The sequence below is a fragment of the Carettochelys insculpta genome, chromosome 23 (assembly GCF_033958435.1).
Source record: "Carettochelys insculpta isolate YL-2023 chromosome 23, ASM3395843v1, whole genome shotgun sequence".
NCBI classification, from domain to species: Eukaryota; Metazoa; Chordata; order Testudines; family Carettochelyidae; genus Carettochelys; species Carettochelys insculpta.
Window position 1 is genome coordinate 6,624,584 of NC_134159.1, and position 26,567 is coordinate 6,651,150.

The following is a 26,567-nucleotide window of genomic DNA, read 5'->3' on the forward strand; positions in this document are numbered from 1 at the left end:
CCATGTGGCCCTGCACCCACCCGACCCTCCACGCCATGTGGCTCTGCAGCCGCACTCCCATTCAGCAGCTGGCTCCCCTGAGCCTATGACCTAGTCTATCCCCTCCATTAGCTCTTCAGATCCCATCTGTGATGGCCCGTCAGCTGCCCCGTGTGCTCTTCTCTCTTGGTCCTGTGCCACGTCACCTGGCCCTGCTGTGGAATGCCCTCTCTCTGCCAGCTGCCTGCCTTCTCATCTGGCACCAGGCAGCCCCTGGCAAGCAAAAGATATAACTGCTGCACCTCTCCAGTGGCATCTATATGTGTCAGAGACAAAGATCTGCAGGAGAGATGAATTCCGCCCATGCGCAGCAGCACAGAATTGCTCCAGGACTAGCAACGGGTCTCTAACTACCAGTGTTTTCAGAGGGGCCACAGAACTAAAAATTTTGAGAACCAAGTGTGGATCACTTAACGGTGAGAGGGGAAAGCAAATTACATAGCTGGTAAGAAAGTGCTACAGGAAAGTCCCATTTTTCTAAACATCTTTCCTCCCGCCCTTTTTCTTCTAGATCCTTTCTTTGGTCAGCGTTACATCCATGTCCTGGGCAGGACAAAGCTGTATCATGTGGTGAAATACACAGGCGGATCAGCAGAGCTGGAATTCTTTGTGGAGGGTCTTCGCTTCCCTGATGACACCTTCTCCGGGCTGGTCACCATCAACATCAGCCTTCTAGAGTCACTAACTGAGGTTTGGCCATGGTCGGGAGGGGAGGCACGATGTCACCGGGGAGCAGGATGTTGAAGTGCATGAGCTTAGGTGTCTCACTTGACATCAGTGTGATATATTTATTGGAAGCCCAAAACCAGCTCAGATGTGTTAAAGCCAGAGATGCTTGTGAATTGCATTTCCTTCCAAAAGGGTGCTTGTGCCGTGTGATTTACAGCAGTCCTTGCATGGCAACTGGCTGTCTCAAGGAACCTGTCACGGGATGTTGCCCATTCCAATCCAGACCACGTTGCTAGGGCCTGAACAGCGTTACGTGGACTTTCCACAGTATGAAGTGAGTTTGGTGTCTCTCCGTTCAGTTTTTGGTGTATAGACTCCATATGGTGCAGCCACACCAGAGACAACAAGGAATGAAGGGGCCACAGACTCTAAGCTGCTGTTGTCCCACTTTGAAGTGATCGTCCCAACTGCGCGTTAAAGCACGCTGGCTGGACGGTGTGCTACCCGGGCTGTGGCATTTATCATTTATTCCCCAGATAAAGCCAACACAAAGCGCTACGAAATTAAAGTTTGAGTCAGACCACAACCCCCATTTAAATGAGAGCGCCCACCGGAGACTTGCCAGTGTAGAACTGGTTGGAGATCAGAACAGGCCCTGAGAACACGCGGCCCCCTCGCACCACCTCCAAAGCTTTGCAGCCCCTTTGCGCAAAGGTAAGTGACGCCGCAAAGGGTTTCCATCGCCCAGCCTGCTGCGCCTGTAGTGCTAAAGTCTCATCTGAGCAAAGCCAATAACGTCCCTGGAAAGCAAAGGGCAAGCGTGTAACTCTAACGAACGGCGTCTGCGGTGGGCGGTGCAGCCTGCACTGGCTGTTAGCGCTCTGCTCGCCAAGCGCTTCTATTTTAGAGGGATCGCAAGGGATTTAATGTTTCGTGGCTCTGTGAGTTTGCAGCAGGAGTGGGGGTGTGCTCAAGCCCCCAGCCCCGCCCTTCCACTGAAGACCCTGCCCCTACTACCCTTGGCCCCCATGGGGGCCAAGCCCCTGCACTCTAGGGGCAGGTCCCCCAGTCATGGGCATCCCTCGAGCATGGACAGCGTTCACCCACCTCGCGCCCCCCCCGCCAGAGCATGGGCTGCCTGCAACCTTCCTGGCCGCCCCACAGCACAGGTGGCCTATGGCCTCCCACATCTCCCAGCCACAGGTAGCCTGCCACCCAGCCCCTCTAGAGCACTAGCAGCCCTGGCCTTCCCCAGCTGCCCCCACCCCAGCACAGGCAAGCTGTGCAGTGCTGCAGCTCAGGCAGCCGCAGGAGACTCGGGGAGCTGCACTGGGTTGGGGAGGGGCTAGACTGGTGTGTGGGTGGAACCAGCTGGGCAACTGGGAAGGGCATTGCCTTCTCCTGCCTCTGATACCTGCTGCCATGGTGGAGGGAGATGCATCATCTCTCTCCAGTGTCTGCACCCCACTTTAACAAACACCTCCCTCCTTGCCCTTTGGGGCTTGCAGGGCTCGTACGCTGACACAGGTCAGGCTAATGTGGGGGCTTCCCAAACTGAGTCCCTCTTGGAGCTGGTGTGAGTCGGCCTTATCCCCGTTGGCATTGTTGTGTAACAGAAGAAGGAGCTGCTGATGTTAAAACTCAACACATCACTTAGCACATCTACTGCGCCAGCTTTACATTAGCCCCAGGCCTGAGCAATTTATTTCCAAGTCTTTTTTTTTTGTTTGTTTGCTTGTTTGAAGTTATCAGTGTCTTTGGAGAGCTCTGCCCCAGCTTCCGGTGGCTTAGAGTGAGCTGAATTTTAGGGTCACTGACCAGCTAGTGAAACTTTACCCCATCTGACACTAGACTGTGGGCATAGCTGTACTTCCAGGAAGGCCAACGCTCCAGAGGTCGATTTTCTAAGTTTCGATTTAACATGTCTATTAAAAACATGCTAAATTGAAAGTTCAGGGCCTCCCCCTCAACCCCAGGACTCCTCGCAGTGTGGCAATGGCAAGGAGTAAGGGAAGTCAATGGGAAATTTTCTCCCATTGAGCTCCCATTGTGGGAATGGTGAAGAAAGTTGACCTCAGTTATGTTGACTCCAGCTATGCTATTTTCATAGCGGGAGTTGTGTATCTTACGTTGACTTTCTACCCTAGTGTAGACCTGCCTGGTGGCACTGCATGTAACAGGAGCTTGGATCTCCCTGTAGGTCCTCACAGCCCACAGAACTGGGTTTCCCACACCTGGCAATTGTGGTTTCTTTCTGCCATGAGGTAATAGAGAAAGGTGAGGTTAATGCCACTGTCTTTGGGCAAGTCTGAGGTTCAGCAAGCCTGCTGGATCTGGGGATTTTATCTTCTCTGGCAGTATCGGTGCAGAACATACTGTAGCTGCATCACAGATCAGCAACTCCCTCTGTGTTAAAGAGCTCCTGGAGTGCAGCAGAGGATTCCAAATTAAAAGTGTTTCTGTGGCAGTTCTGTGTCTCGTCTCCTCACAGAACATCTGTTTGCACCCGTGGCCTTGTCCCAGGCTATGTCTGCCATTAGGTTGATTTTAGAGAGTGCTAAATTTGGTGGTATAACTCCACAAGAAGTGACTCAATGTAGAGTCAAGTTGAAATGTAAAAGTTCGAATTCAGGCTAGTGTGGAAACGCTCATGTCTTTTAATATCCCTTATTAGCCTCCAGAGGTGTCGCGTATGTATCCCACTATGCCCCACAGTTGTCTTCTCTGGGGGCTTCCATCTCCGCTGGTCTCCAGGTGTGCAGGAATTAGGTAACAGGAAGCCTGCAAAGTTGAATTTGGCACCAGGAAACCCGTGGTTGCTAGCCTGTGGGATCATGCTTGTAAGAGAGGCTGAGAAGCGTCTTTCTTTCTTTGCTATCAGCATAGTGAGCTCATCTATCCATTAAAAATAGCCCCAACATGGAGTTCATGGTTCTCTCTCTCTCTCTCTCTCTCTCTGTAAGCTGAACACTTGTTTTGTTTTGTTTTTTTCCAGCACTAACGCCAGCCCCTGCCCCGCCACACCACATGGCAGCTAGGCTGTGGGGGGTTGTGCTAGCATGAGAGGCTGAGAAACTTCTTTTTTGTGGTTTTCGTTTGTGCAGGGGCAGCCCCCCTCTCCCCCACAGGCACCGTGCAATCAGGGGTCTGTCCCCTGCCCAACCACAACATGTGGCTAGCCCCCGACCCAATAAAAGGGCGTGCCCACTGTTCAGTGCGGACCGTGCTGTCAGGCAGCACCATGGGGTGTGCGTGGTGAAGGTTCCGAAGGCCAGAAAGATTTTCAGAAGCTTGCTGCCACTGCCGGAAGTCTACCCTGAGTGCCAAAGATTTTGGGGACTTGCCCCCCCACCCCCACCTGAACAACACTGAAGGAGCCACTTCAGCTGGCCCTTCAGCCAACAACCCCACACCACACATCCACCCAGGCATGTGGAAATTTGGTGAGCCCCATCCACCATGTTGGACACCTCTGTGTAGTGTAGTAGTGGGAAGCCAAAAATCCTGCATCCAAAAAGTCTTTTTTTCCCCTAAACTTTACTATCTTTCTCTTTCTTCAAGCTTCACGTTATTCCTGTAATATTTTCAGGGATGATGTTTCTGGAGTCAAAGGAGTGGGGACAGTAGCTGGAGGGCCAGTTGAGAAGACAGACACCTGCTGTTTTTTGCAAAACCTTTGACCATTCAGTTATGAAAGCAAGGGATTTCAGTTAATTTGGTGATCTTTGTTGATGTTTTCTTTCCAATCTTCATTTCTTTTGACAAATTTCTTATCAAATGGCTGCATTAAGATGGAGAAAAGTGACTGGAGGGCAGATGAGATGGCACAGACTCTTGGGAGATCACAGATCAGTGTAACAGACCCCCTGCCTGCCGGGCACACTACACCTTCTGAGGCCAGCCTATCTGGTATTCTTTTGCCTGTGATTCCTCACTTTTACTTTTCTCACTCTGGAAAAAATGGCCGGTTGCTGCTTTTTGTAAAATCTTTGATAATTCAGGTATAAAAGAAAGAGATTTTAGTTCATTTGGCGATCGTTGTTGGTGCTTACTTTCCGATCTTCATTTCTTTTGGCAAATTCCTTATCAAATGGCTTCCTTAAGACAGGTCATACCATACCAAGGAGGGAAAAGTAGCTGAGGGACCAGTTGACATGGCACATTCATCTGAGTGATCCCAGAGCACATACACATTGTCATTCCCTAATTTTCCTTCTTTCCTTCTGGTAAAGTGGCCGTTTGCTTTCCATGGGAGGGGAATGAGGGCAATGCAATGTGGGAAGATGACCTCACATACCCACAGCCACTTGTGAGGCATTTTTTTTTTTTCCATACTGGACCAGCGAGAAATACCGAGAATGCTATGGGGCTGAGAGAACAGTGGGACAGCTTCCCACAATGCACTGCTGCAGCAGTCGATGTTTGGCACTTGAGTGAGGCAGCAGTAAGTCAACTTGGTGAGGAATTTGTGGGGAGGTGAGGATACTCAAATTCAAATTTATAAAACCCAGCATTCCAAAATTAATTTTAATAAATTTGAATTTATCTCAGAGTGTAGACGTAGCCCCGGTTATTCAACTCCACTGCTTTTGCTTTGCGGCTGTGTTGATGCTTCTGGTTTCCATTAGGGCACTTTCTCACAGTGACTCGATGCTTCCTGGAAGCTGGGTCAATTGCAACCATGAAGAACAGTCTGGGGTAGACCTGAGGCCAAAGCTGTAGCTCATGTAAATCGTCACAGACCCGTGAAAGCTAAAGAGCTGTGTCGATTTATACCAGCTGCAGATCTGGCCCCTTTACACCTCAGGTTTGGAGGTGGGCCTCATCTCGCTGTGCTTGTTACCGGCACAAAACTTTCTGTCACTCACAAACTCGGGGGGCAACCACCCTTGCCTATTCCGGGGGCTCAGGCATAGCCTTCTCAATATGCACCCACCTTTAGCGATTCTTAGAGCTCAGGTGTAACCTTATATTCTATGGGTATGTGTGGCCTTTTACCAGTGAGAGCCTTACACAATAATATCCTACATAACCTTTATTTTATTAACAATCGCCTAAACCAGACTGCACCCATCAATAGGCACGCGAGGCTCACCACTCCCCAGACAACAGATGAACTTTTCTTCATGCCCAGTCAGGATTAGGGCCATCTGGAGGGACTCCAGTTTTGGCCCAGTGTGTTTGGTGCAAGGTTAAGGTCTGGCAGTTCTGATCTTGGGGCTATTTCCTGGAGTTGGTGCCCAGATAACTTCCTTATATTGTGAAACCTGTGTCCTGCTTAGCTATGCCTTAACCAATGATTATACTAAAATTGTACTGATCAGTCCTAACATACTAAAATAGAATTATCTAATCAATCCTAACCCACCATCTGAACTGATCTACACCCATCAAAATTTATTATGCAATAGATTTAAATAGACACTTAAAGAAGCAGACAAATGATACAAACAAACAACAGGGAAGTGGAGACCACAATGGTAGAACAATAAAGAAATGAGGACTTCATAACCCCAACTATTGATAGGCAGAATGCTATCAAACTAAGTTTTAACTATATGAAGATCTGTGTCTTTCCCTGGTGATATTGGGTTGCCATTAGGACAGGGTCTCTTTAACAGCCTGTTATCACACTTCTTTAATGTAATTTAGATGGGCTATGAGAAGAGGATGTGACTCCTGCTTCTTAGCTAATGGCGGCTGCTCTTTAAGTATAGCCACAGGTGAAGGCCATAAGTTTTACCCCTTCCAGTATGACTACAGAAGAAGGCTGTATCCTTACACTTGCATACTGAGGTGGGATTGAGCGAATTACTGTAAAACAGCCGTTCCCAACATTTTCAAGACGGTAACCCATTTTGACAATTCAGTAAGACTTCGTGACCCAAGGCAATTCAATTCACCCTTGCCCCCAGGGTTAAACCCCTCACACCCCAAAATGCCCCCTGCTGCCTCTAGGCTTAAACCCGTCACAGCCCCAAAATGTGCCCCCCCATCTACCTCACACAATCACCACTGTTGCCCCCACTTGCTCCTTCTCCAGGCTACCACTACCCCCTCCTCCATGCAGCTCTCTCCAGCCCTCCAATTCCCTTCCTCCACCTGCAGCATGGGGCATTCCCTGCCCTGCCGACTGAAACAGGACTCATATTAATTAGGTTTAATGGCCAGATCCCTCCTGCTAGCTGTTTAAAACAATTGAGTTTCATTTCAGTGCAGCAGGGCAGGGACTGGGAGCCAGAGAAGTGAGTGGCAGGAGCTGCAAATGGCTCCTGAAAGAGCCACATGAGGCTGAGCCACCCAGCCATATTTGGGTCCTGACCCATAGGTTGAGAATCCTGCTCTAAAACAATCCCTAGCAGATGTCTCTGGGAGTCAGAGTTCAGCACTCAGCAAATCTTGGTTAACCTGCTCAGTTGTCTGTTTCACTCGCAGTGGTAGGGATGCCAGTCTAGACCTCCGTTGCCTCCCCTTTCTGTTCCCCCACCCACACATTGAGCTTGCTGCCCTAGGAATGTGCTGACTGTGTGATGTACTGCTTCCCTTCTAGGGAATTCCACGGGCTCCGATTTTCACAGACACAGTAGTATTCCGAGTAGCTCCATGGATCATGACTCCAAACACCTTGGCACCGGTGAACGTTTTTGTTTGCAGGTAAAGGGCCCATGAAGAAGCCCCCTCTATATGTGTGCCTGTGTGTTGCTGGCATGAGTACTCATGGCTTGTGACACTGAGTATGGGGCATAGTGCAGGTGCGGGCACCATGCCAAAAGATTTTGTTCCTCTGGGTCTATCAATATGCCTACAGGTGGCACCTCTCTCGCCCAGCACCATAAAGACCTGAGTGGTGCCAGAAGAGAGAATTTGCCAGACCACAGGAGGTCAATATTGTCTAGCATGTTCCCAACACTTCCCCTGCTTACTGGGCTCTCAGAGGACATTTAGTGGTAAATTACAGCTAAAAAACAGCACAGAACACTGAGAGCCAGGGCTGGTGGCTGTAAACAAACTTTATGGGACCACAGGAAACATGGCCACACCCATGATAAGTGCCATCCAGCTAACTAAAATCATGCTGGATTATGGATGTTGCTGGATGAGAGAGTTCCGGATTAGAGACGTTCGACCTGTATTAGAAATCTAGCCTTCTAAAGACTTGAGCCGTCCCACTGATGTGTTAATCCAGTAAGTATTGAGAGTCAGGATGGCCAAATACAACCAGCTGATTCAACATTGAGGAACACTCATGTTGGGAGCTCCAGTACAAGGTATCGCAGAGCACTTTTCTCATCGTATAGGGTATAAGCTCCCAGACCTCATTCATTCCAGCTTTTTCCATCATTTTCTTCTGCGATTCCACTGTAGTTGTTACACCAATATTAATGGACTATATAACATCAAGGGAGGATAGAAATGCTGGCGTACTCAGTCCATAAAAGTATTGTAGTGTCCGATTTGATAAGGAGTCTTTGCATGGTTCTTACTGGAATTTGTGCAAGTATCATCAAACTGTTCTGAAATGTTCTCAGGCAAATCCCCAGCCCAGAACTGTTTTGTATGGGACATTTCTGGGGAGAGTAGCCATGTTTCCATTAGAATGTGTGAGATTTCAAATGTTATGTGCTTTCACTGGGAAGCAAGTTTTCATCTGAAACCTGGTTGAGGCCTCTCTCGAGAACAGGTCCACGTAGGAGTGAAACAGGTCTATGTAAGAGTGAACTCTAACCGAGAAAAGATATAAAATGAGCCAGTAACTGAGAGCTGAGTCATTGTGATCATCTCAACTGACCTCCTATTTACACACAGGCCATAGAACATTATTCCCATCCCTCATTTTTACAGCAGATCTCTTGAAAGATCCACTGCTGGGAGGCATGTTTGCTAATCCTTTAAATCATGCCAGATTAGCAGAGTTCCCAGCCCCAAAGCTAAAACTGCCAATCCAAACCCAGTGTGGTAGCCTTCTGCCAACAGCCCAGTCTGCTCCATTACCAGCCTCACCTCATAGCTGTGGTCAAAGCAGCTCCACAGCCTGGTGTCCATCCCAGAAGAGCTTCACATGGTGCATTGACCAGGGACAATTCACATGCAATGGCCTGGGCAAAGGAATGTGATTGTCCTCTCCATTTCCTTTCTGGGAGCTTCAGCCCCGCCACACCTGACTGCTCTACCAATGTCTTCCCTGTCCCTTTGTCTTCACAGTGTGAAGGATAATTATCTTTTCCTGAAGGAGGTGAAGAGTTTAGTGAAAAAAGCAAACTGTGACCTGAAGGTGTGCTTTGGGTACCTGAATCGCGGCGACCGCTGGATGCAGGTGAGGAGGCTCAGGCGACGCCGTCCAATACAAATGCTTTTCCTTTCTTTTGTACAGGAAACGGTTCTGGTGTTAGAACCTACCAGTCATGAGATATTGTTAAATGAGGTTGGTTTGGGTGAGTCTTCGTGGCAGGGCTTGCCCAGTGTGGCTTGAGATGCTGCCTGTTTCCCCTTCCTCCAGACTCGCTGTTCATCCTCTACCCGAGGTCCCACACCCTGGCCAGGCCAGAAACTGGAGCTGGGCTGTGTCGAGTTGCCCAGGGAACCCCTGGTGGCTTTGGGATTCCTTGGAGTCCCAGACCCTCCACCTGCCTTGGAGCAGCCTCAAATATGTGTCCCCATCCCTATGGGCCACACTACTCAGGGCAGGTGGAGGGCCTGGGAGTCCAGGGCTCCCAACAGCAGCCTGGAGCCCCTGGACAGCACTTACTACTCCCTGCAAGCACCCTTCTTTTGCCTTGTGAAAAGGTGGCCACCTTAACCTAGTATGAGAGCACTAGAGAGGGGTCGTGCTTCCCCCTCTGCCTGTGTGTAACGTGGTTTTTCTCACTTGGACAGGATGAAATCGAGTTTGGCTACATACACGCTCCTCACAAATGCTTCCCGGTGGTTCTGGACTCTCCCAGAGATGGGGGCCTGAAAGACTTTCCCATCAAAGAGCTTCTGGTAAGACAGTCTCTCTCCTTTGCAGACATGTTTGTTCTCTCTTGTATTGTCTCCTGGCCCCACTTAGTCCCACTTCTAGCTCTCCAGTCTCCTTTTCCAACTGGTACAATTTAGCCCCTCCCACTTCTTGCCCCCTTCCCACAGTGAGACGCAGGCCTTGCTGTTAGCCTTCGGGGACCCCCACCACAACAGAGATGAGAGGGAATTAGCCTCTCGAATGGAACCTGTGCTTTGCTGGAGCTGATAGGTGCAGCCGGAATGAAGCATCTGTGGAACAGAGAACCAGGGTGTGCCGGAGAACGGAGTCTGATGGGCAGCATCCCTCCCCATTCGAACGAAGAGGGTTAGTGTGTCTTACTGACCCAGGCCCTTCCCTCAGTACCGAGTCAAGGCCTTGAGCAATCCCACAGGGGTGAGAGAGGACGGCATTCCCTTCCCTCAGCCCAGAGTCACAGAGCAGGAGTTGACCCACCCTTTGGTCATGGTCACCACTCCAATCTAAGGTCTGCCAGAGACTGCCTACAGCAGGGGTGGCCAACCAGTCGGGGGCTAAGAGCTACATGGATAGAGTGCAAAGACCCACATATTATATATTTATTTTATCTATCTGTATATCTAGATATATAATACATGGCTCAATGCCTTCCCCACAGCCAAGCACCCCCAATCCTCCACAATAACCCAATCCCCCTCCCCTCCTCCAGAGCCAGACACCCCCAGCCTCCCCACTCAAACTCAGTGCCAGCAACTCACTGCCGCCATGTGCTTCTCCCACCAGGTGGTCAGGTGTGTGCCCCGTTTGATTCATGGCTCTCCGCACCCCTGTTATACAAATTGTGCCAGCACCTCTGGGACCTTCCAGAAAAGAGAGTCCAAAGATCTAGTCTCTGGAAGTCTGGGGGAGTGTGAGGATCTGAGTGTTCCCTTTTCCCATGTTATAAAATCAGTTCCCTGCTCGTGCCTTCAAAATCAGTTGTGCCCAGGATGTTCGGAGGAAGAACATGTTAAACTGATGCATCCTCATTCTCGTATCAATCATTTTCGTGACCCCTTCCAGAACTGTGCATGTGAAGGGATCCCTTTTTGCAGCCAAGTCTTGTCTCCCAGGCATAGTGTAAACAAGCCTGCGGTCATCCCAGAAAAGGAGCAAGAGAGAGAGAGAGCCCATAGGCACCTCTCCAAGTGCGTATCCCCTTGTAAGACGCACTGTCCAATCTGACCTCGGCTGCTCTTTCAGGCCGAGGCTTGCAAACTGGCAGCAATTTTTGAGTGTTTGTTGGTGGAGCTAATCACTGAGGTTCAGATCCCCAAAAATGTTGAGGTGCTGTCGTGTCCAGCCTGGTCTGTGGAATTGCTGGGCCCCCGTAACTCTCTAGCTCAGGGTAGCTCTCACGTTGCTCTGCCAGTGACAAGCAGCCCCTCTCACCCTTCCTCCCACACAGCCATTAGCGTAACAAAAAGGCAGTCCAGTAGCACTTTAAAGACTAATAAAATAATTTATTAGGTGGTGAGCTTTCATGGGACAGACCCACTTCTTCAGACCATAGCCATACATACTTGTACATCACAGACGTACTTGTATGGCTGTGGTCTGAAGAAGTGGGTCTATCCCACGAAAGCTCATCATCCACTGGGCTGCTTTTTTGTTTTGATAGACTAGCACGGCTGTCTCTCTGTTACTGTTCAGCCCCTAGCATGTGCTGCTGGCACATGCTAAATTACGTGAAGGCTCAGCGCCACTCATGAATTGAGCACAGGGAGACAGCCATGGATTTCCCCAGCGCTGCACTCCCAAATGTGTGTGTCATACTGCTCGAGACCTCCTTGAGCGGAGGAAGCACGTTAATTAGGTTGTCTGACCATCAAAGGGTACGAATACGCACCAGTCTTTGGAACCTGAGCAGATTCCCCAAACATCAATCAGAAACACTCAGGCTTAGCTGAAACATTCAAATAAGCTGATGACCTGCAGAGAGGTGGGTTTCAAGGACTTGGGTGTGATACAAGTGTAGAAGGTCAGCATAGGCAGGCTACAAAAGGTGATATATATATAAAAAATCGTAAGCTAGTTCCTAACTTTATTGGGCCAAATCAGATTTGAAGATGAAGCTTCTCTGACTCAAAAGCTTACAGCAGCCTGTGCTAACTGGGAAGCTTCTCCAGCCAGGAGCACTCCCACCCTCCCTGGTGAAGTGCGCCTTTGTCCTCCAAAAACACTCTTGTTGCCTTCAGTTCACCATGAGAGGTGAAGTGGTGATATCATTATCCCTTATCTATATTCTCTTCCTTCATGTCAGGAATAGCCACCCCGCATAGTCCCAGCTGGGGCAATAATTCTGTCTGTGGTGTACATGAGATGTGGAGTGTCTCTCAGATGAATGGCAAATCTTTTGTGTATGTGTGGCTGGACATACAAGGCTTTTTTTCACTGGCCTTAGTTATTGCTGAGGGGCTGGGCCAGAGGGCATTCTCCAGAGTCAGGCTAAGGTTACTCTGATGCAAACCACCAGCAAAAGTATGCAAATTGGCAGTCTCGAAAATGCAAATGGCTGCTCATTTGCATATTCATTCACTGGCAGACACTGCTGTCACCACAAAAAAGTCTGTGTAAATGTGGTTCTGCCGGCGAGCAGGCATACAAGGGTGCCAACAAAGGGGGGAGTTCCCCGGAAGAACCACATATACACAGCTTTTTTTGTGCCAGCAGCAGTGTCTGCCGGTGAGCGAATATGCAAATGAATGGCTATTTGCATTTTTGAAACTGTCCATTTGCATGCTACTGCCTGCAGTTTGCATCAGTGTAACCGTAGCCTCACTTGTTTTGGTAAGGAACAAATAGAAAAATTTCATAACTTCATATATAATCATGATACTAACATTTTAGTCCGCTAATGATGCTCAACAGATCGTAACTTTTGCCATGATACCTCACCAGGCGTACTTTGTACGTGGTCTATCAAAATGATATAGAAGTGGTGAATGTGGATAACGGGAGCGGGATCACTGGCATCCTGCATACTGGGCTAGATGGAGCTTTGGTCTGACCCAATGTGGCCATTCTTATGTTCTTAGAGCAACTCAGAGACTTGCCCAAAACCACACAGGAAGCCGATCGGGAATGAGAAATTGGAAGTTCATAGTGGCCAACACAACCTGTCAATAAGACCGAACCCTACAGTTTCTAATTAAGCACTTCTACATTTTTTGTTGCAATGTGTTTGTTGAATCTGTATTTCCCCCTGACAACTTCACATACCCAATGTAATACCCAAGAGATACAATGAGGTGCTTTACACATCAAGAGGGTCACTGCCCCATAAGCTCAGTGAGCGTTTGCAGTTCTCATACCAAGAATTCAGAAGATAAAACTCGTGGTCTGCCAAAGTACACACAGCTGGTCCCATGGATGAAGGAGCATGGCAAGCACATATCCACTCACTGAAAGAAAATGCCATCGCATTAGAGTATCTAAAGAGAGTCACTGTGGAGAAAGCTGAAAGTCAAGTATTGGTGCACAGTATTTACACGTGTCAGGGCTCCTCCCCAGTCTACGCGCTGAGTGCAGAGAGTGAAGCCCCACGGAGATTTAAAAAAAAACACCTTGCCTGTAAACAGGCCTTACTTTCAAACTTGCCCAGGTCACAGATTCCTGGACTCTGGGAGGGGAGGCTGCCACCACCGAGTGAGAAAACATCCCCCAACTTCCCCAAAAAGACACACTCGGACTTCTTTTTGTGGGGGCACCCGAAGTTCTTAACTCTCCTTCAGGAGAGCTTAGACAAAGAGCTGTGATCTGATAGCTGGCTTCTGGCCAAAGGTGGACGCACACAGACCTTTTCACAGACAAGCCCTTCACAGGTAATTGCAAAAAACAGTGATTTTTTCACAAAACAAGAGAAAAAGAAATCATGGGTTGCATGTGGAGAAAGTATTTTGCTGGGATTCAGCTACCTGAGAAGATTAACCCTTTCCCTGTGCTCATTCATGACAACGTGAGAGAACCAACAGTTACAGTTAATATCATGAGTAGTTTCCAGATTCATGGAAAAGAAGTGGGAGTGGGGGAGACTCTTTGACCTTCTCTGAGTAGCGTCTTTGCTTCTTCAAATATCTTTCATTATCCTGAGCTTCAAATCCATGAGAAAATGGAGGAGTCCTGTCCTATTGTTTGAAGGCTTTCAGTTCCTTCCTGTTGTCAAACAAAGATGGCACCTTGTCACCCACTGTAGAGCCTTAAGCCTAAAGTCTCTTGTCTCAGTCCTCAAAGTATCTCCTGGAAGAAGTATTCCATGATGGTTTTCTCTGGGACTTCCGCTAACCTGATTTAGGTGGGTTTGATTACATCTTTGAGTGATCTCAGAAGAACCTCATTTATCACAGTCCTGCCTTTGCTGTGGGAGACCCACTTAAACTGGTGGTGGTTTGTTTTTTTCCTGTCTCTGGCTCCCATTTTCTTCTGCCTTTCCAACCCCAAGTTTGCCAGTCTTTCTCTGGGCTGGACTTGAATTGTTTGGCTCAGTCGAAGCTGCATTAACTTGTGCACCTCAGCTTTACTTTGCACTTGTTCAGGTAGTGAATCAGCCACCTTGCTAAGTTGTTACCATTTGAAGCCAGTTCAGAGATGACCACAGGTGCCTGGGTAGATCAAAACCTGGCAGACGGATGGGTGGGTCAGTGATGATAAGTGGTTAACAATGGTCACCCCTGAGCTCTCATTGTGCCAAGCAGATTCCACCGTCATGTCCTGGGGTGGCATAAATGACCACAAAGGGCATCTTGAAGACTCATGAGCTGGCAGGTGGTTGACCAGGTCTGCATAGAAAGGCAGGTGGCTATTATCATGAATCGTGGCCAGCAACATGATAGAGGCCTCCTCCTGGTGAATATAGGGTGGTACTACAATAAGCATGGGTAGCCATGGCAACAGCATTGCCCATAAAGTCCTGGTAACAATAGGCACAGCTTGGTGAAGCGCTGCGTTGACCAGCCTTGTGTGAGACAAGGGACAGCAGACAGGAGTGTGGGACTCTGGAGGAGAGGACTGAAGTTCTCAATGTTCCGGCACTCGCACCAATATTTTTAAATGGCTTTTTTTTTTTTTAATGACCGGCAATGCTACCAGTTCCTGCCTTTGTTGCATATCCGCGGTGAATGCCCACTGATTCGTTTCATTTTGACGGTGGGCTACCAGCTCCCTACCTGCCTGCTGAGGACGCCCTCAAATGGCTGAGCACTTTGCACATATACCGTTATCTAGTCATTGCTGAAACAACAAGAAGTCCTGTGGCACTTTATGGACTAACAGATTTATTGGAGCATAAGCTCTCATGGGCAAAGACCCACTTCATCAGATGCTTGTCAGTGCTGCACACACCTGATTTAATGTGGGTGTGGAATTCTGCATCAGCAGCCTTTGGTCGTCATTTTGCATGAGTACATATGACTACATTAGATGCAAGATGGTGGAGAATCAGACCCCTGGGACCTTCCTGCACTCAGTTATGAGGCATAACAAGGCTGAAGTTAATGAAGTTCCACCATGGAGTTGCAGCCTCTATTTCCAAAGCTGTCTGTCAATTCTGCAACAGTGCAGTGAAGCGTATTAGCAAGGGAAAACACTGTGTACTGGAGCAGCCTCTTCATTTGGTAGTTTTTCCCTTCCTCCAAGTGGAATTTAAACCGTAAAGTTGCAAATCAGATTGTTTTTCACACATCACATTGATGATGACTCGTGTGTGAAAGCAATGCTTTTCCCTGTCACTGGCTTCTTCTAAACCACTTACCAGACATTCTTACCATATCTGTGCTGTACTGTTAGCATTCGTCTCCTATTTCAGTACTGGAGTGTATTCCTGGTGCATTTGACCCAAAATGTCAGTGAATTATTATGGGCAATGCAGATAGTGTAAAATTCACCTCCCAGTAGAGCATTAGCCCCAAACCACTAAAGTCCCATCTACAATAACCCCTCAAAATAGGAATTAAGTGAGGCACAGACCTTGGCAGGACTCTGCACAAGGGTGAATTTCATCCTTTGTTACCACATTGTGCCACTAACATTTGCCAGCTATTATCAAGAACTACTGGGTCACAGGTTTTCATCCTTCCTCTAATGTGATGACAGAAGTTCCTTGAGTCCTGCGTACTTGATTTTTGTGCAAAGACTTCATTTGCCATCAATGTTTTGACCCTCCGAAAGTTGGAACAGTGATCAGCTGAGCAGGCGGACTTTTTCTACCTGCATGTCTGGACATTTTACTGTGAAGCATTCCAGATGCCCCCTTTACCTTCCTGCCAATTCATTTGGCCTGCACAGGGTTGGGAATTCAGAAAGCAATCTTCTGGCAATGGCATTGTGGGTGGGGTTGGATAAGCCTGACAACGTCCAAACACCTGTCAAACAACCTGGGAGAAACTCTGTGGAAGGGGGAACGAGGTTCTAATGGGGCATAGCGCATTCCCATGGTTCCCTTTATTTGCCTGTGAGCTACAGCTGATTTGTGTAGTCAGGCAAGGGAATCACACGTGTGATATTGGAGAGCCAGTCGGGGGGTTCGCCAGTGCATGCCGTATTTTGACCGAAAAAGAGAGAGAGGCAGAAGACTTGCTGAGGATTTTTACTCCAATGAGTTTCCGCTGCCTCTGCTTTGAAGTTCTAGTTCATCTGCGAGAATCCCCAACGCTTACGGAAAGCCAGGATCACAACCTGGCAGCTCCCAGGGAAGAGGTGCTGCAGAGGCACCTCCACCACCCTGGAACTGTGGGCAGCTCGCACTCCCTTCCATGCACAGACAGACTTGCTGTTTGGTGTGGAGAAGTGTGAGGTCATCACATGGGAAGAAGAGGGGCCCTTGCATTGTATCCCCCTTCCTCCTGCACCCTCATCATGTATCCATGCCCTGGCAGGCACAATCAAACCTTAAGGCTGTAAAGGAACCCAAGGTAGCTGTGAGCATTGTGTGCAAATACCAAAGATGGAGAAGGTCCTAGGGGGTTGCTCCACTTGTAATCCCTAATACAGCATTTGCAAAACCTATTAAACCCACTGCTTTAATTACACAGCCATCATGTATCCATCTATGCTGAGCCCAGGACCTGTAACAGCAATGGGCGCCTCTGGTAAAGGCCAGGGCAAGGGGAAATCCCTAGAAACACTTGTCCTGACTTGTACGTTCCCAGGGCCCAGATTTTGGCTACGTGACCAGGGAGCCTCTGTTTGACGACGTCACCAGTCTCGACTCCTTCGGCAACCTGGAAGTCAGTCCTCCGGTGACTGTCAATGGGAAGGCATATCCACTGGGGAGGATCCTCATTGGAAGCAGCTTCCCCACGTAAGTTTCAGTGGGAGGGCCACCAGGAAGCAGGCTTAGGGTGTGGGGTCTGAGCAGGGTGGAGAGGGCAGGAGGGGGTGGGGGATTGACAGGCCTGGGAGGGTGATGGGGGCAGGAGCAGGCTGGGGGAGGGTGGGGATAGGAGGGGGAGCAGGCTGCAGGTGCAGGGTCTGCGTGACGTGTACAGCTTACCTGTTCAGCACCCTGGGGATGCAGATGGCTGTGTGCATCCCCATCACCTCTCCCAGGCACCACCCCCCACTGCTCTGATTGGCCAGAATTCTAGCCAATCAGAGCAGCTGGGTAAAGCTTCTCCAGGCAGTACTGCGCTGCCATTCTCCCAGCCAGGGGAGGAGGACAGGGAGCAGGAGTGTAGGTGGTAGAAGCAGAAGCACAGGTGACACCAACATGCAGAGCCACTTCCTGCCCTCACTGGGCAGAGCAGGATCTGGCCTCAGCTTGCCTGACTCCAGCCGGTGAGCCTCAGGGCTGCACACCTCCAACTCTGTTGTGCGCTGGGCACTGGGAAGGGGAGCTCTGAGCCTCAGGAACTGCATCCACGCAAGCCGCAGGCCAGATCCAGACCATGGACCACAGGTTTCCCACCTCTGGTGCATGGGAACAAGTGCCTGTCTAGCCTCAGCAGTTCTAGATCTGTGTCTGCCTTGCAGGGTGTACTGTGGCTGGTAGCACCTCAGGAACAGATTCAGGAGATTGGTTTGGCCCATTATAATTTTCCATCGCTGGCATTCCCTAAATCAAGGGATATTTGTCTGAAAAATCTGCTCTAGTAAACACCAATTAACTCATGGAAGTCCTACGGCTGTTTTACATAGGTCATACCCAAGGCCAGCTCGACCCATACACAAAACACTCAGCCCTGTGGGCATCAGGAAATTGTGGGCCCCAAGTTGCCCCAAATTTCAGGGTGCCCTAAGCAGCTGTGTGCTGCCTCTGGGCTCCAGCAGCCCCTGGCCGCCACCACCCAGCTGGATGCATGACTGCTCACAGCTCCTCCAGCTTGCGCCTTGATGCCAACCCTGCTCCCGCGGTGCCAGTTCCCCTGAACCAGACGCACCAGACACCACTGCAGTAAATAGCACCTGTTCCATCCAGTCTGGGAGAGCTGGCAACCCCCTTCCCCACAGGTGCAGCCCCCCACCCCCACCCCACCCGCCATGCACAGGGGAGGAGGGGACTGGATTTCACCCTCATGAATGTGGCTGTTGTCGTCTTTAGAAAAATCTATCAACAATAGCGTTACCATATAAAAAAAGAGAACACCCCTAGGAGGGAGCGTATCTGTGTCAGCGTTTACCAGCTCACCTCGTATTAATCTGTTGCAGTATATCTAGTACATTAATGCAATGTGAGTTGGTAGATACTGGGAGATACACTCCCTCTCGGGGTGTCCTCTTTTTTTCAAATATATTAGCCCTAATCAACAAAAGCGTTGTTAGCACCGCCACGCTCTCTGTCTCCGCTGGGCTGGATGGGGAATGAAGGCGTAGTCTCATTTTGGGGGGTAACTCTCTCTTCTTCAAACCATTGTCATTGTCACTTGGTCTCAGTTCTGAAAGACATGTTTGTTTTTTTTTATCCTTTGGGCAATCAACCTCTAGATCTGCTGGGAGGAGGATGACCAAAGTGGTGAGAGATTTCCTCTATGCTCAGCAAGTCCAGTCACCTGTGGAGCTCTACTCTGATTGGCTGACCGTTGGTCATGTGGATGAATTTGTGACCTTTGTACCCGTTCCTGACAAAAAGGTGACCTACCAGGTGGTAATTGTTCAGAGGTTCCAGGCCAGGAAGGGGCTTCAAGGCCCTGCTGAGCTTTTAGTGGGAATTTACCAAGCTCTTTGAACATCGTATGTGCTCTGTCTTTGCAATACAACTGAAATGGAAAACTCGCTATTGTCTCAGGGCAGGGGAGAACACAGACAATGGGCGTCTTTGCAGGGGAGAACACAGACAATCGGCCTCTTTGCTGTTACTGGCATGGGATGAACATTTTCGAAAGTCTGTCAGAGCTCAGTGTCCAAGGCCATGTCTATGCTACAGAGCCTATGTAGGTACTGCAGGCTGGCAGAGACCTCATGTGGAGATGCACCATAAGCCATCCAGAGGAGGGGGAATTGGCAACCCCATGCCATCTGGGGCTCAAGCAGCAAAGCTGCCTGTGTCCCAGCAGGTGCAGAGTTCATCAGTTTTCTCTCTGTGGTGACTCCTTGCAGAGCTAATATGAGGGGAAATGCCGACCCTGCAGGACCCCGTTTGCGCTGGGAGACTGCTGAAGTTCTGCTTCACGGCCTGAACAAGCTGGTGAGGTTCACCCTCACTCCCTGCTGTGACAAGGGGAAGAGTAGGAGGGCAGGAGCCTGACGGAGCTGGGACACAGTTGAAATGCCACATCCTGGCTTCAGTAGGCTGGCAGGGAGGCGAGCTGCTTTCAGTGGTTACTCGTTTACTCAACATCCCTAGCACAGTGCTGAGCAGATTTTGAAAATGCATCTGCGCTCGCTGTCTAAAGCCATGTATTCTGTGGTGGGTTTGAAACATTAATGCATCTGATCCTAGTTTAGCTTGTTGTGTACACTGGTGTACACAAACCTCTCTAGCAAGACTGTAACCATAGCTAATGCAAGTAAACATGACTAATGAGCAATCGATTCAGCTGAAAAAAGTGGGTGTGCTGTGGGACTGTTTGTCTCATTGAATCAGAGAGGTAGTCATGGTAGTCTGTATCTACGAGAACAAGAAGTTCTGTGGCACCTTATAGATAACAGATATTTTGTAGCATCAGCTTTCATGGGCAAAGACCCGCTTTGTCAGATGCATCTGATGAAGCGGGTCTTTGCCCACAAAAGCTTATGCTCCAAAATATCTGTTAGTCCATAAGGTGCCCCAGGACTTCTTGTTGTCTCATTGAAGTGTGCCGTGTTACTGGAAAGGTTGGGAATCACTGTGCTAGCCGACATAGCTCTGTTTTGCATAATTTTGTAGTATGAGACTTCGTCCACTGGGTTCCCATGATGCTCTGAGCCATCGTTCTGTCTGTCAGGTGCTTATGTATCCAACCAATGTCTGATGCAAAAATAAACACAACCTGCTAATTTCTGAATGAGCGAGGTCTAAAAGGTGGAAAGCTGAAAGCAGCACTTAGGAAGTCTGAAGTGGCAAAGGATTAATATAGCATTTCCTGTCAACAGTCTGGTCTTAGGTGGTGTGACAGCTGGTCAGCACCTTTCTGGATGTGGCCCAGTAAGGAACACTGTAAATGCATACAGAGAACTTTGTGAATACATAGGGTGAATTTTCAAGACCTGAAGGAGTGGGTCTGTCCCACGAAAGCTCATCACCTAATAAATTATAAAAACAAAAAAGTCAAGTAGCACTTTAAAGACTAGCAAAATAGTTTATTAGCTTACCTAATAAACTATTTTGCTAGTCTTTAAAGTGCTATTTGACTGCTTTTTGTTTTGATAGTGTATAGACTAGCACGGCTCCCTCTCTGTTACTAATAAATTATATTGTTAGTCCTTAAAGTGCTCCAGGACTGCTTCTTTACTTTCTTGTTTTGTACAGAGGACTAGATCATTGATCTACCAAAAAAAAAATCAGGCCAAAAATAAATGACCTGAAATGTTTGCCTCTATAAATGTATTAAATTCTGCGTGTGAAATGTGGACACCCCAGTGGAGCTGGTTAACAGAATTTTCCTCGCTACAGCATCCGCTATACAGCCATTATAATGGACAATTCAGCCCTCTTTGCCACAGCTGCTAAGCAAAAACCCTCTTATGCAGCCTTAGTTCGTGAAGAAACAGCACATGGTGTTAGTGAGTCCACAGACATGGGAGTGAGTGTAGAGGGTTCAGTACCTGCTGAAAATGAAAGGCTCTGGATGCGTCTTAGCTTGTGTGGTCCAGCTAGCTGTGAGTTTCCAAACTTGATGCTGTCATATCTAGAGTGCCTAATGGAGCAGAGGGAGTTAGAGTAACCTAACTCCTTCCATTAGTTCCTCTTGCTTTTAGTGGCAGTCATTGACCAGAAGGAGTTTGTGTTCTGCAGGCCTGCCAATGGAAGGACAAAAGGGGCAATTGCCCCAGGGTTTGGTGATTCTAAGGGCATGGGGATCCTGGCCATCACTGCTGATACTGTGGCAGTGGCAGCATCCAGAGCCCCGACCTGTTTGAATCGCCAGCAGAGTGCCACACCATGTGCTCTGTGGGGCATTGAGGGCTGGCGAGGGTCATGAGTGCAGTGGTCTGAGCAACACAGAGACCTGACTGCCCTGGCTCTGCCCTTTCCACCCAAGGCTCCCGCCATTTCCAGGGGCGCAGAGCCAGGACCACCCCACCCATTGCCCCAGGCACATTGTGGCTGTAAATCCCACTGGTGTTCGATGTAAGCGACCAACAGTGTTTGCTGCTCAATTGTAAATGATTATGGCTGCTCTTGGTTATAGCTTAATGCTTTCTTCTTCATAAGTCCCTCACTCCCTTCCTCCTCATCTTTCTCCAAGCAATTCCGAATGCTCATGGCCAGCACGTCAGCCTGCTACAAGCTCTTCCGAGAGAAGCAGAAGGAGGGCCATGGAGAAGCCACCATGTTCAAAGGTGAGTTACTAGATACCTAATTCCTGGAAAAAAGACACCATGAGTAAACAGAAGGCACTTAGCTATTTCAAAATACAGCGTCTATGCACCTAGAGCCTGTTTCGAAACAGAGCCGTTGGCTGCACTATGGCTTACTTTAAAATAGGCTCTATTCCCTGTCTTAACAGCACCTATTTTGAAATAGCTATCTCGAAATAGGCATTATTCCTCTTACAATGAGGTTTACCAATTTTGAAATGAGCCAACTGCTATTTTGAAATTATTTGGAAATAGGGAGTGCGTTGTGTACACACCAGGATAGTTATTTCGAAATAATTGTTCCATGTAGACATACCCCGCTGACTCAGATCCCTCTGACTGTAACCCAGAACCGAAATCGAGTCAGCTGATATGTCTTTCTGTCCCTGGAATAATCACTTGGAACTGGACATTCTGTCTGAAGTGTTCCAATGTCTTTTTTTCTTCTACAGATGCATATTATGTCATGTATTTATTTTCATTGCACTTGCGGACAAGCCAGAGGAATTAGAGCTCATTTACAGAGGAGGGGATCTACCAAATGTTGGTTTAGCACATGGAACTTATTTGTATTGGACTTTTATGTGTGTCCAAACTACTATCATTTTCATCAGGTGGGAGGAATTGATTACATCTCCAAAAAGATCATCTAAACTGAGTGCTGGGTGTTTTTCCCCCAAAAGAGAAGTTAGGATTTGAAGCACGGTGTGAAGCCATTTAGTCCATCAAGTCAGATATCCTGCCTCAGGATGCATCATTGGGAAAAGCCCACGATGCACCTGACCAATTCATGAGTGATCTTTGAGGGGGAGTAGGAAATTATTTTTTCCCTAACCCTATCAGTGATTGTCTTACACTGGGAAGAATGAGGCTGGTGTATTCTCATTGTCAGCAAGCGCAATGGTTGCTAAAGAATGTAAATTACCAGGCTCCTGTATTTGACTGTCTCTAACCCCTGGAGCAGCTGATCCTACAAGATGACCACCTGCTGAGGGTGCAAGTCACAAATGTCCTACTCAAGGCCTATTTTGAGATGTTGACTGGGACTTCAGAGATGCATGTGCTTTGCATTGGCCCTCAGCATAGGAATGAATTTGCTCCTAGGTGAAATGACATTAAATCTCCAGGTTAAAGTATAACGGAGGACCTGAGACAATGATTTATGGACCCACAAACAGCAGGTATTTTAATGTGTCTGCTAATACAGTCTTTAAAATTTGGTCCAGAGTTTGCAAACAGCAGATCCCGCCCCCACCCACAGCTTTTCTCCCTTATTAAGTCCAAGTGCCCTCATTGATTTTGTGCCAGCTCTGAAATGAGAGAGATTACCTAGATGGCACAGCATTGATCTTTCCCTTGGTGTAGAAAGCCCTAAGTGCATCCACACAGGGAGTTAATCCAGAGCAGCTAGTGCACTTTACAGCCAGGACCTATCTTTTTCCACACTAACTTCCCTGTATAGACAAGCCCTTGGTGGTTTGCCCAAGGAATCGGAGTGAGACTGTGACAGAGCTGGAAATGACTCCTGATTGCCTGAGCTCCTCAGCACATTGGCCAGCAGACTTTCCATCCTGGTTTCAGAAACCTCTGCTTATATCAACCATTGTAAAACAGAAGGGATGGCTGTTAGGTCACTATGGGCCAGCTCCAAAGCCATGGAAGTCAGGGAGGAGTTTTCCGGGTGACTTTGAGATCGCACCTTGCGTCCTTTTTCATTACTGATGAATCTGATGCAGGTTCAGAGTTCAGGGTAGTCTGATCCAGGGGCTTAGTTTGACTCATTCTTTTCATAATTGTAAATACCTTGAACAAGACCCCTGGACACAATAATTGAACATTCTGTTATGGGCTGCTTCCTTTGGCTGCCATTTCAAAGATCTTATAGGTGATTTTGTTTTCTCTGTATAGGTTATTCTGGGACAGACACAAAACGGGTCACCATTAACAAGGTCCTGTCCAATGAGGTCATGGTGCAGGAGAACCAATACGTACAGGTAAATAGCTACCAAGGGCTGCCCATGAGGGTCTGCCATGTGCAGGGTGTCCCAAAAGATATGTCAGGAGTGTTCCGTCCACCAGCTCCATGCACGTGCCTCACTGCTTGGTGGGAGACGTGAGTGGCTGTGAGTCACCAGCATTGAACTAGAATGGGGAAACGGGGGATGCCTAGTTCTGAGGGAGGGGGAGGGCATTTATTTAGAGCAGGGGTGGGGGATGGAGCCTGGCACTATAAAGTTTTGTATAATATTATGTGGCGAATATGGAAAGATGACAACCACAAGTGTGGCGATCTTTGAATTCCTATTGGACACCGCTGAGATAGGTAGCTGCTGCTCGTAGGGAAGGGGAGAAAGGGAGATGGTGTTGCTGAGCAAATATGAGCAAAAATGTACCACAAGAAAAATAGCTGGCAGGGTTGAATTAGCGGAAGCCCAGAGGTTATCCCATGCACCAGCTGTCTGGAAGTTTCCACGTTAGCATTAGCTGCATCTTAATCTTAATCATGCTGTAGAACAGGGGTGCACAAAGTGGGGTGTGACATTTTGTAAGGGGGGCTGGTTCCCAGCAGCAGGAGCCAGGCTGGCTGGGGAGGAGGTGTCCTGGCGCTTGGGCTCTCCCCATGGCACCACAGCCAGCCCGGCCCCTCGGCGCTTCCCCACTCCCCCAGGAGGAGCTGCCACTTGCCCGGTGCCTGAGCTCCTGGGCCAGCACACACCTCCACCCACCCAACCGAGCAGCTTGCCTGGGAAGGAGGGAGAGAGGGCACAGAGGCCCTGAGCCAAGCAGAGGGGGCAGCCAGCAACTTCCTGGCTTGAGGAGGTAGCCTCTTGGGGTCTGTCCTGGGTTCCTCCTCCCAAGTAACCCTCCCCCTTTGGGGCACCTCTGGGAGTCTCCCAGCACCCCTGCCTAAGCATTCCACCCCCTTTCGGAGAACCCCCCCCACATCCCTTCCTGTGGCCCTCCCACAGGTTGGGGGGCCCTGGCTAATTTCAGGGCTGAAAAGGGGGGCACCACCTAAAAAAGTTTGCTCACCCCTGCTATGGAAGCAAGCAGGTTTCAGTGGGAGCCAAGATTACCCCGGCGTCGGAATTATAGAGCTAGCAGGACTTCTGAAAGCCATCTAAGTCCATCCCTCTGTGCTGACACAGGACCAAGTACCCCTAGACTACCCCATGCTGCTGTTCAACTTGTTGGATCACATTAGGCTTGCTCATATTAATCCTGTCATTACCCTCCTTCCCTGCCACCCAGCGCTGCATCGACTGGAACAGAGACATCCTGAAGAAGGAGCTGGGGCTGACTGAAAAAGACATCATAGATCTCCCAGCACTCTTCAAGATAGACAAGATGGGCAAAGCCATGGCATACTTCCCCAGCATGGTGAGAGAGGCCCATCCTTGGAGACGGGTTGGCTCGGTACCCCAGCCTTTGTGTTTCAGTGTGCACAGGGCGCCTCTCATTTTCGCTGTAGGTGCATAGACCATAGAATTCAATGGTATTTGCAAAATGTCCACAGAGGATGTTGAATTACTAAACCCAAATGACCCTTCTCCTGGGAACAAAGCCTAGGGCCGACACTTCTGGGTGTCCAATTTGGGATTCTGTGGGTCTCGTTTTCAGAGCCGCTGAGCACTTGCAGCTCCCACTGATTTCTTAAGGCCTCACAGATACTCAGCTGTTCTGAAAATGGGACACCAAGGTGTCTTCTGTGGGGCACCCAAAATTTGAGTTGTTTTTTTTTTTAAATTAGACCTACATAAATGGACTGCCTTCACCCACAATCAGCAAATGCAGTTTTGCAGACCAAGGAAAGAGAAGCAAATCCCCGAATTAAAACCCTGCCGTTAAGAACACTTTGCTTTAATCCCTCAGATGTTCAAACCTAACTTGAGTAGCCCAATTGATTAGTGGTCAGTGTGAAGTTCAAAGGAAGGGGCAGAATAAAAGATACTATGTCTGTGGCATAAAGGACCTTTAGGCTGTGTCTACACAGCAGCTTAATCTCAAAATAAGCTATGCAATTTGTGCTGTGCAATTGTATAGCTTATTTTGAGCTGATTTCAAAATGGCAATTACAGCATGTGGCACTGTCTAAAAAGTGCCACATGGGGAAATAAAGCACTATTTCAAGGCATCGCTGTACTCTTCCTGCAAGGAGGAGTAAAAGGATGCTGTAATAGTGTGCCTGTTATCTCAAAAAGTGTTTCAAGACAATGGGCTTGTTTCTTAAACACGGGTAGCTATTTTGGGGTACCACCATATCCCAAAATAATACCCACCATTTAGACATAGCTTTATAGTGCTAGATCAGTAGTAGTGCTTGCTGGAGATATTCCGATAAGATTTGTGGTAATCAATTTTTTTTAAAAGTCCATCATTTTGCTGAAACTGGGAATATATCCATTTCAGACAGACTTCTATTGAAAAATGTTTCTCATGTCCAGAATGGTATTTCTGGTCAAAACTAGAGAGCAGAATAGCCAACTGGTTAGAATCAGGACTTTTCCCACATCCAGGTTAGGCTATTCTGGTCGCTTCTGGTCTTTTTTTTGCAAACCACTTCAAATGGTCACCATTTCATCCTGATGCTGAGCAGGGAAAAATTTTAAATCTGAAATATTTTCACAGGTTGGGAAAACTGTTTTCCACCCACCTCTCATTAGCATGGATTGCACCCAAAAGCCAATTGGAAGCAATGCAGCTTTCAAAGTACCTGAGCAATGTGTTCCATGTTTTCCTAGAATCTTAAGGCTGGAAGGAACCTCAGGAGGTCATCTAGTCCAGCCCCCTGCTTCAAGCAGGATCAACCCCAACTAAGTCATCCCAGCCAGGACTTTGTCAAGCCATTGACCCATAGCTCACCAGGAAAGTCACTGAAGGACAGCAAGATGTCCATTTTATCTTTGTT

At 48.5% G+C, this 26,567-nt stretch overlaps 1 protein-coding gene across 2 annotated transcripts in view; it reads left to right on the forward strand.

Moving 5' to 3' along the window:
- LOC142025618 (protein-arginine deiminase type-2-like) overlaps positions 1-26,567 on the forward strand; it is a 71,205-nt gene that overhangs the window by 43,890 nt on the left and 748 nt on the right. For both annotated transcript variants that reach the window (XM_075018148.1, XM_075018147.1), the window contains exons 7-15: positions 551-729; positions 7,259-7,362; positions 8,911-9,022; positions 9,583-9,690; positions 16,870-17,021; positions 18,644-18,788; positions 21,547-21,640; positions 23,567-23,652; positions 24,911-25,039. In XM_075018148.1, coding sequence (XP_074874249.1) covers positions 551-729; positions 7,259-7,362; positions 8,911-9,022; positions 9,583-9,690; positions 16,870-17,021; positions 18,644-18,788; positions 21,547-21,640; positions 23,567-23,652; positions 24,911-25,039 — 1,109 coding nt within the window. The remainder of the gene's footprint in view (positions 1-550; positions 730-7,258; positions 7,363-8,910; positions 9,023-9,582; positions 9,691-16,869; positions 17,022-18,643; positions 18,789-21,546; positions 21,641-23,566; positions 23,653-24,910; positions 25,040-26,567) is intronic.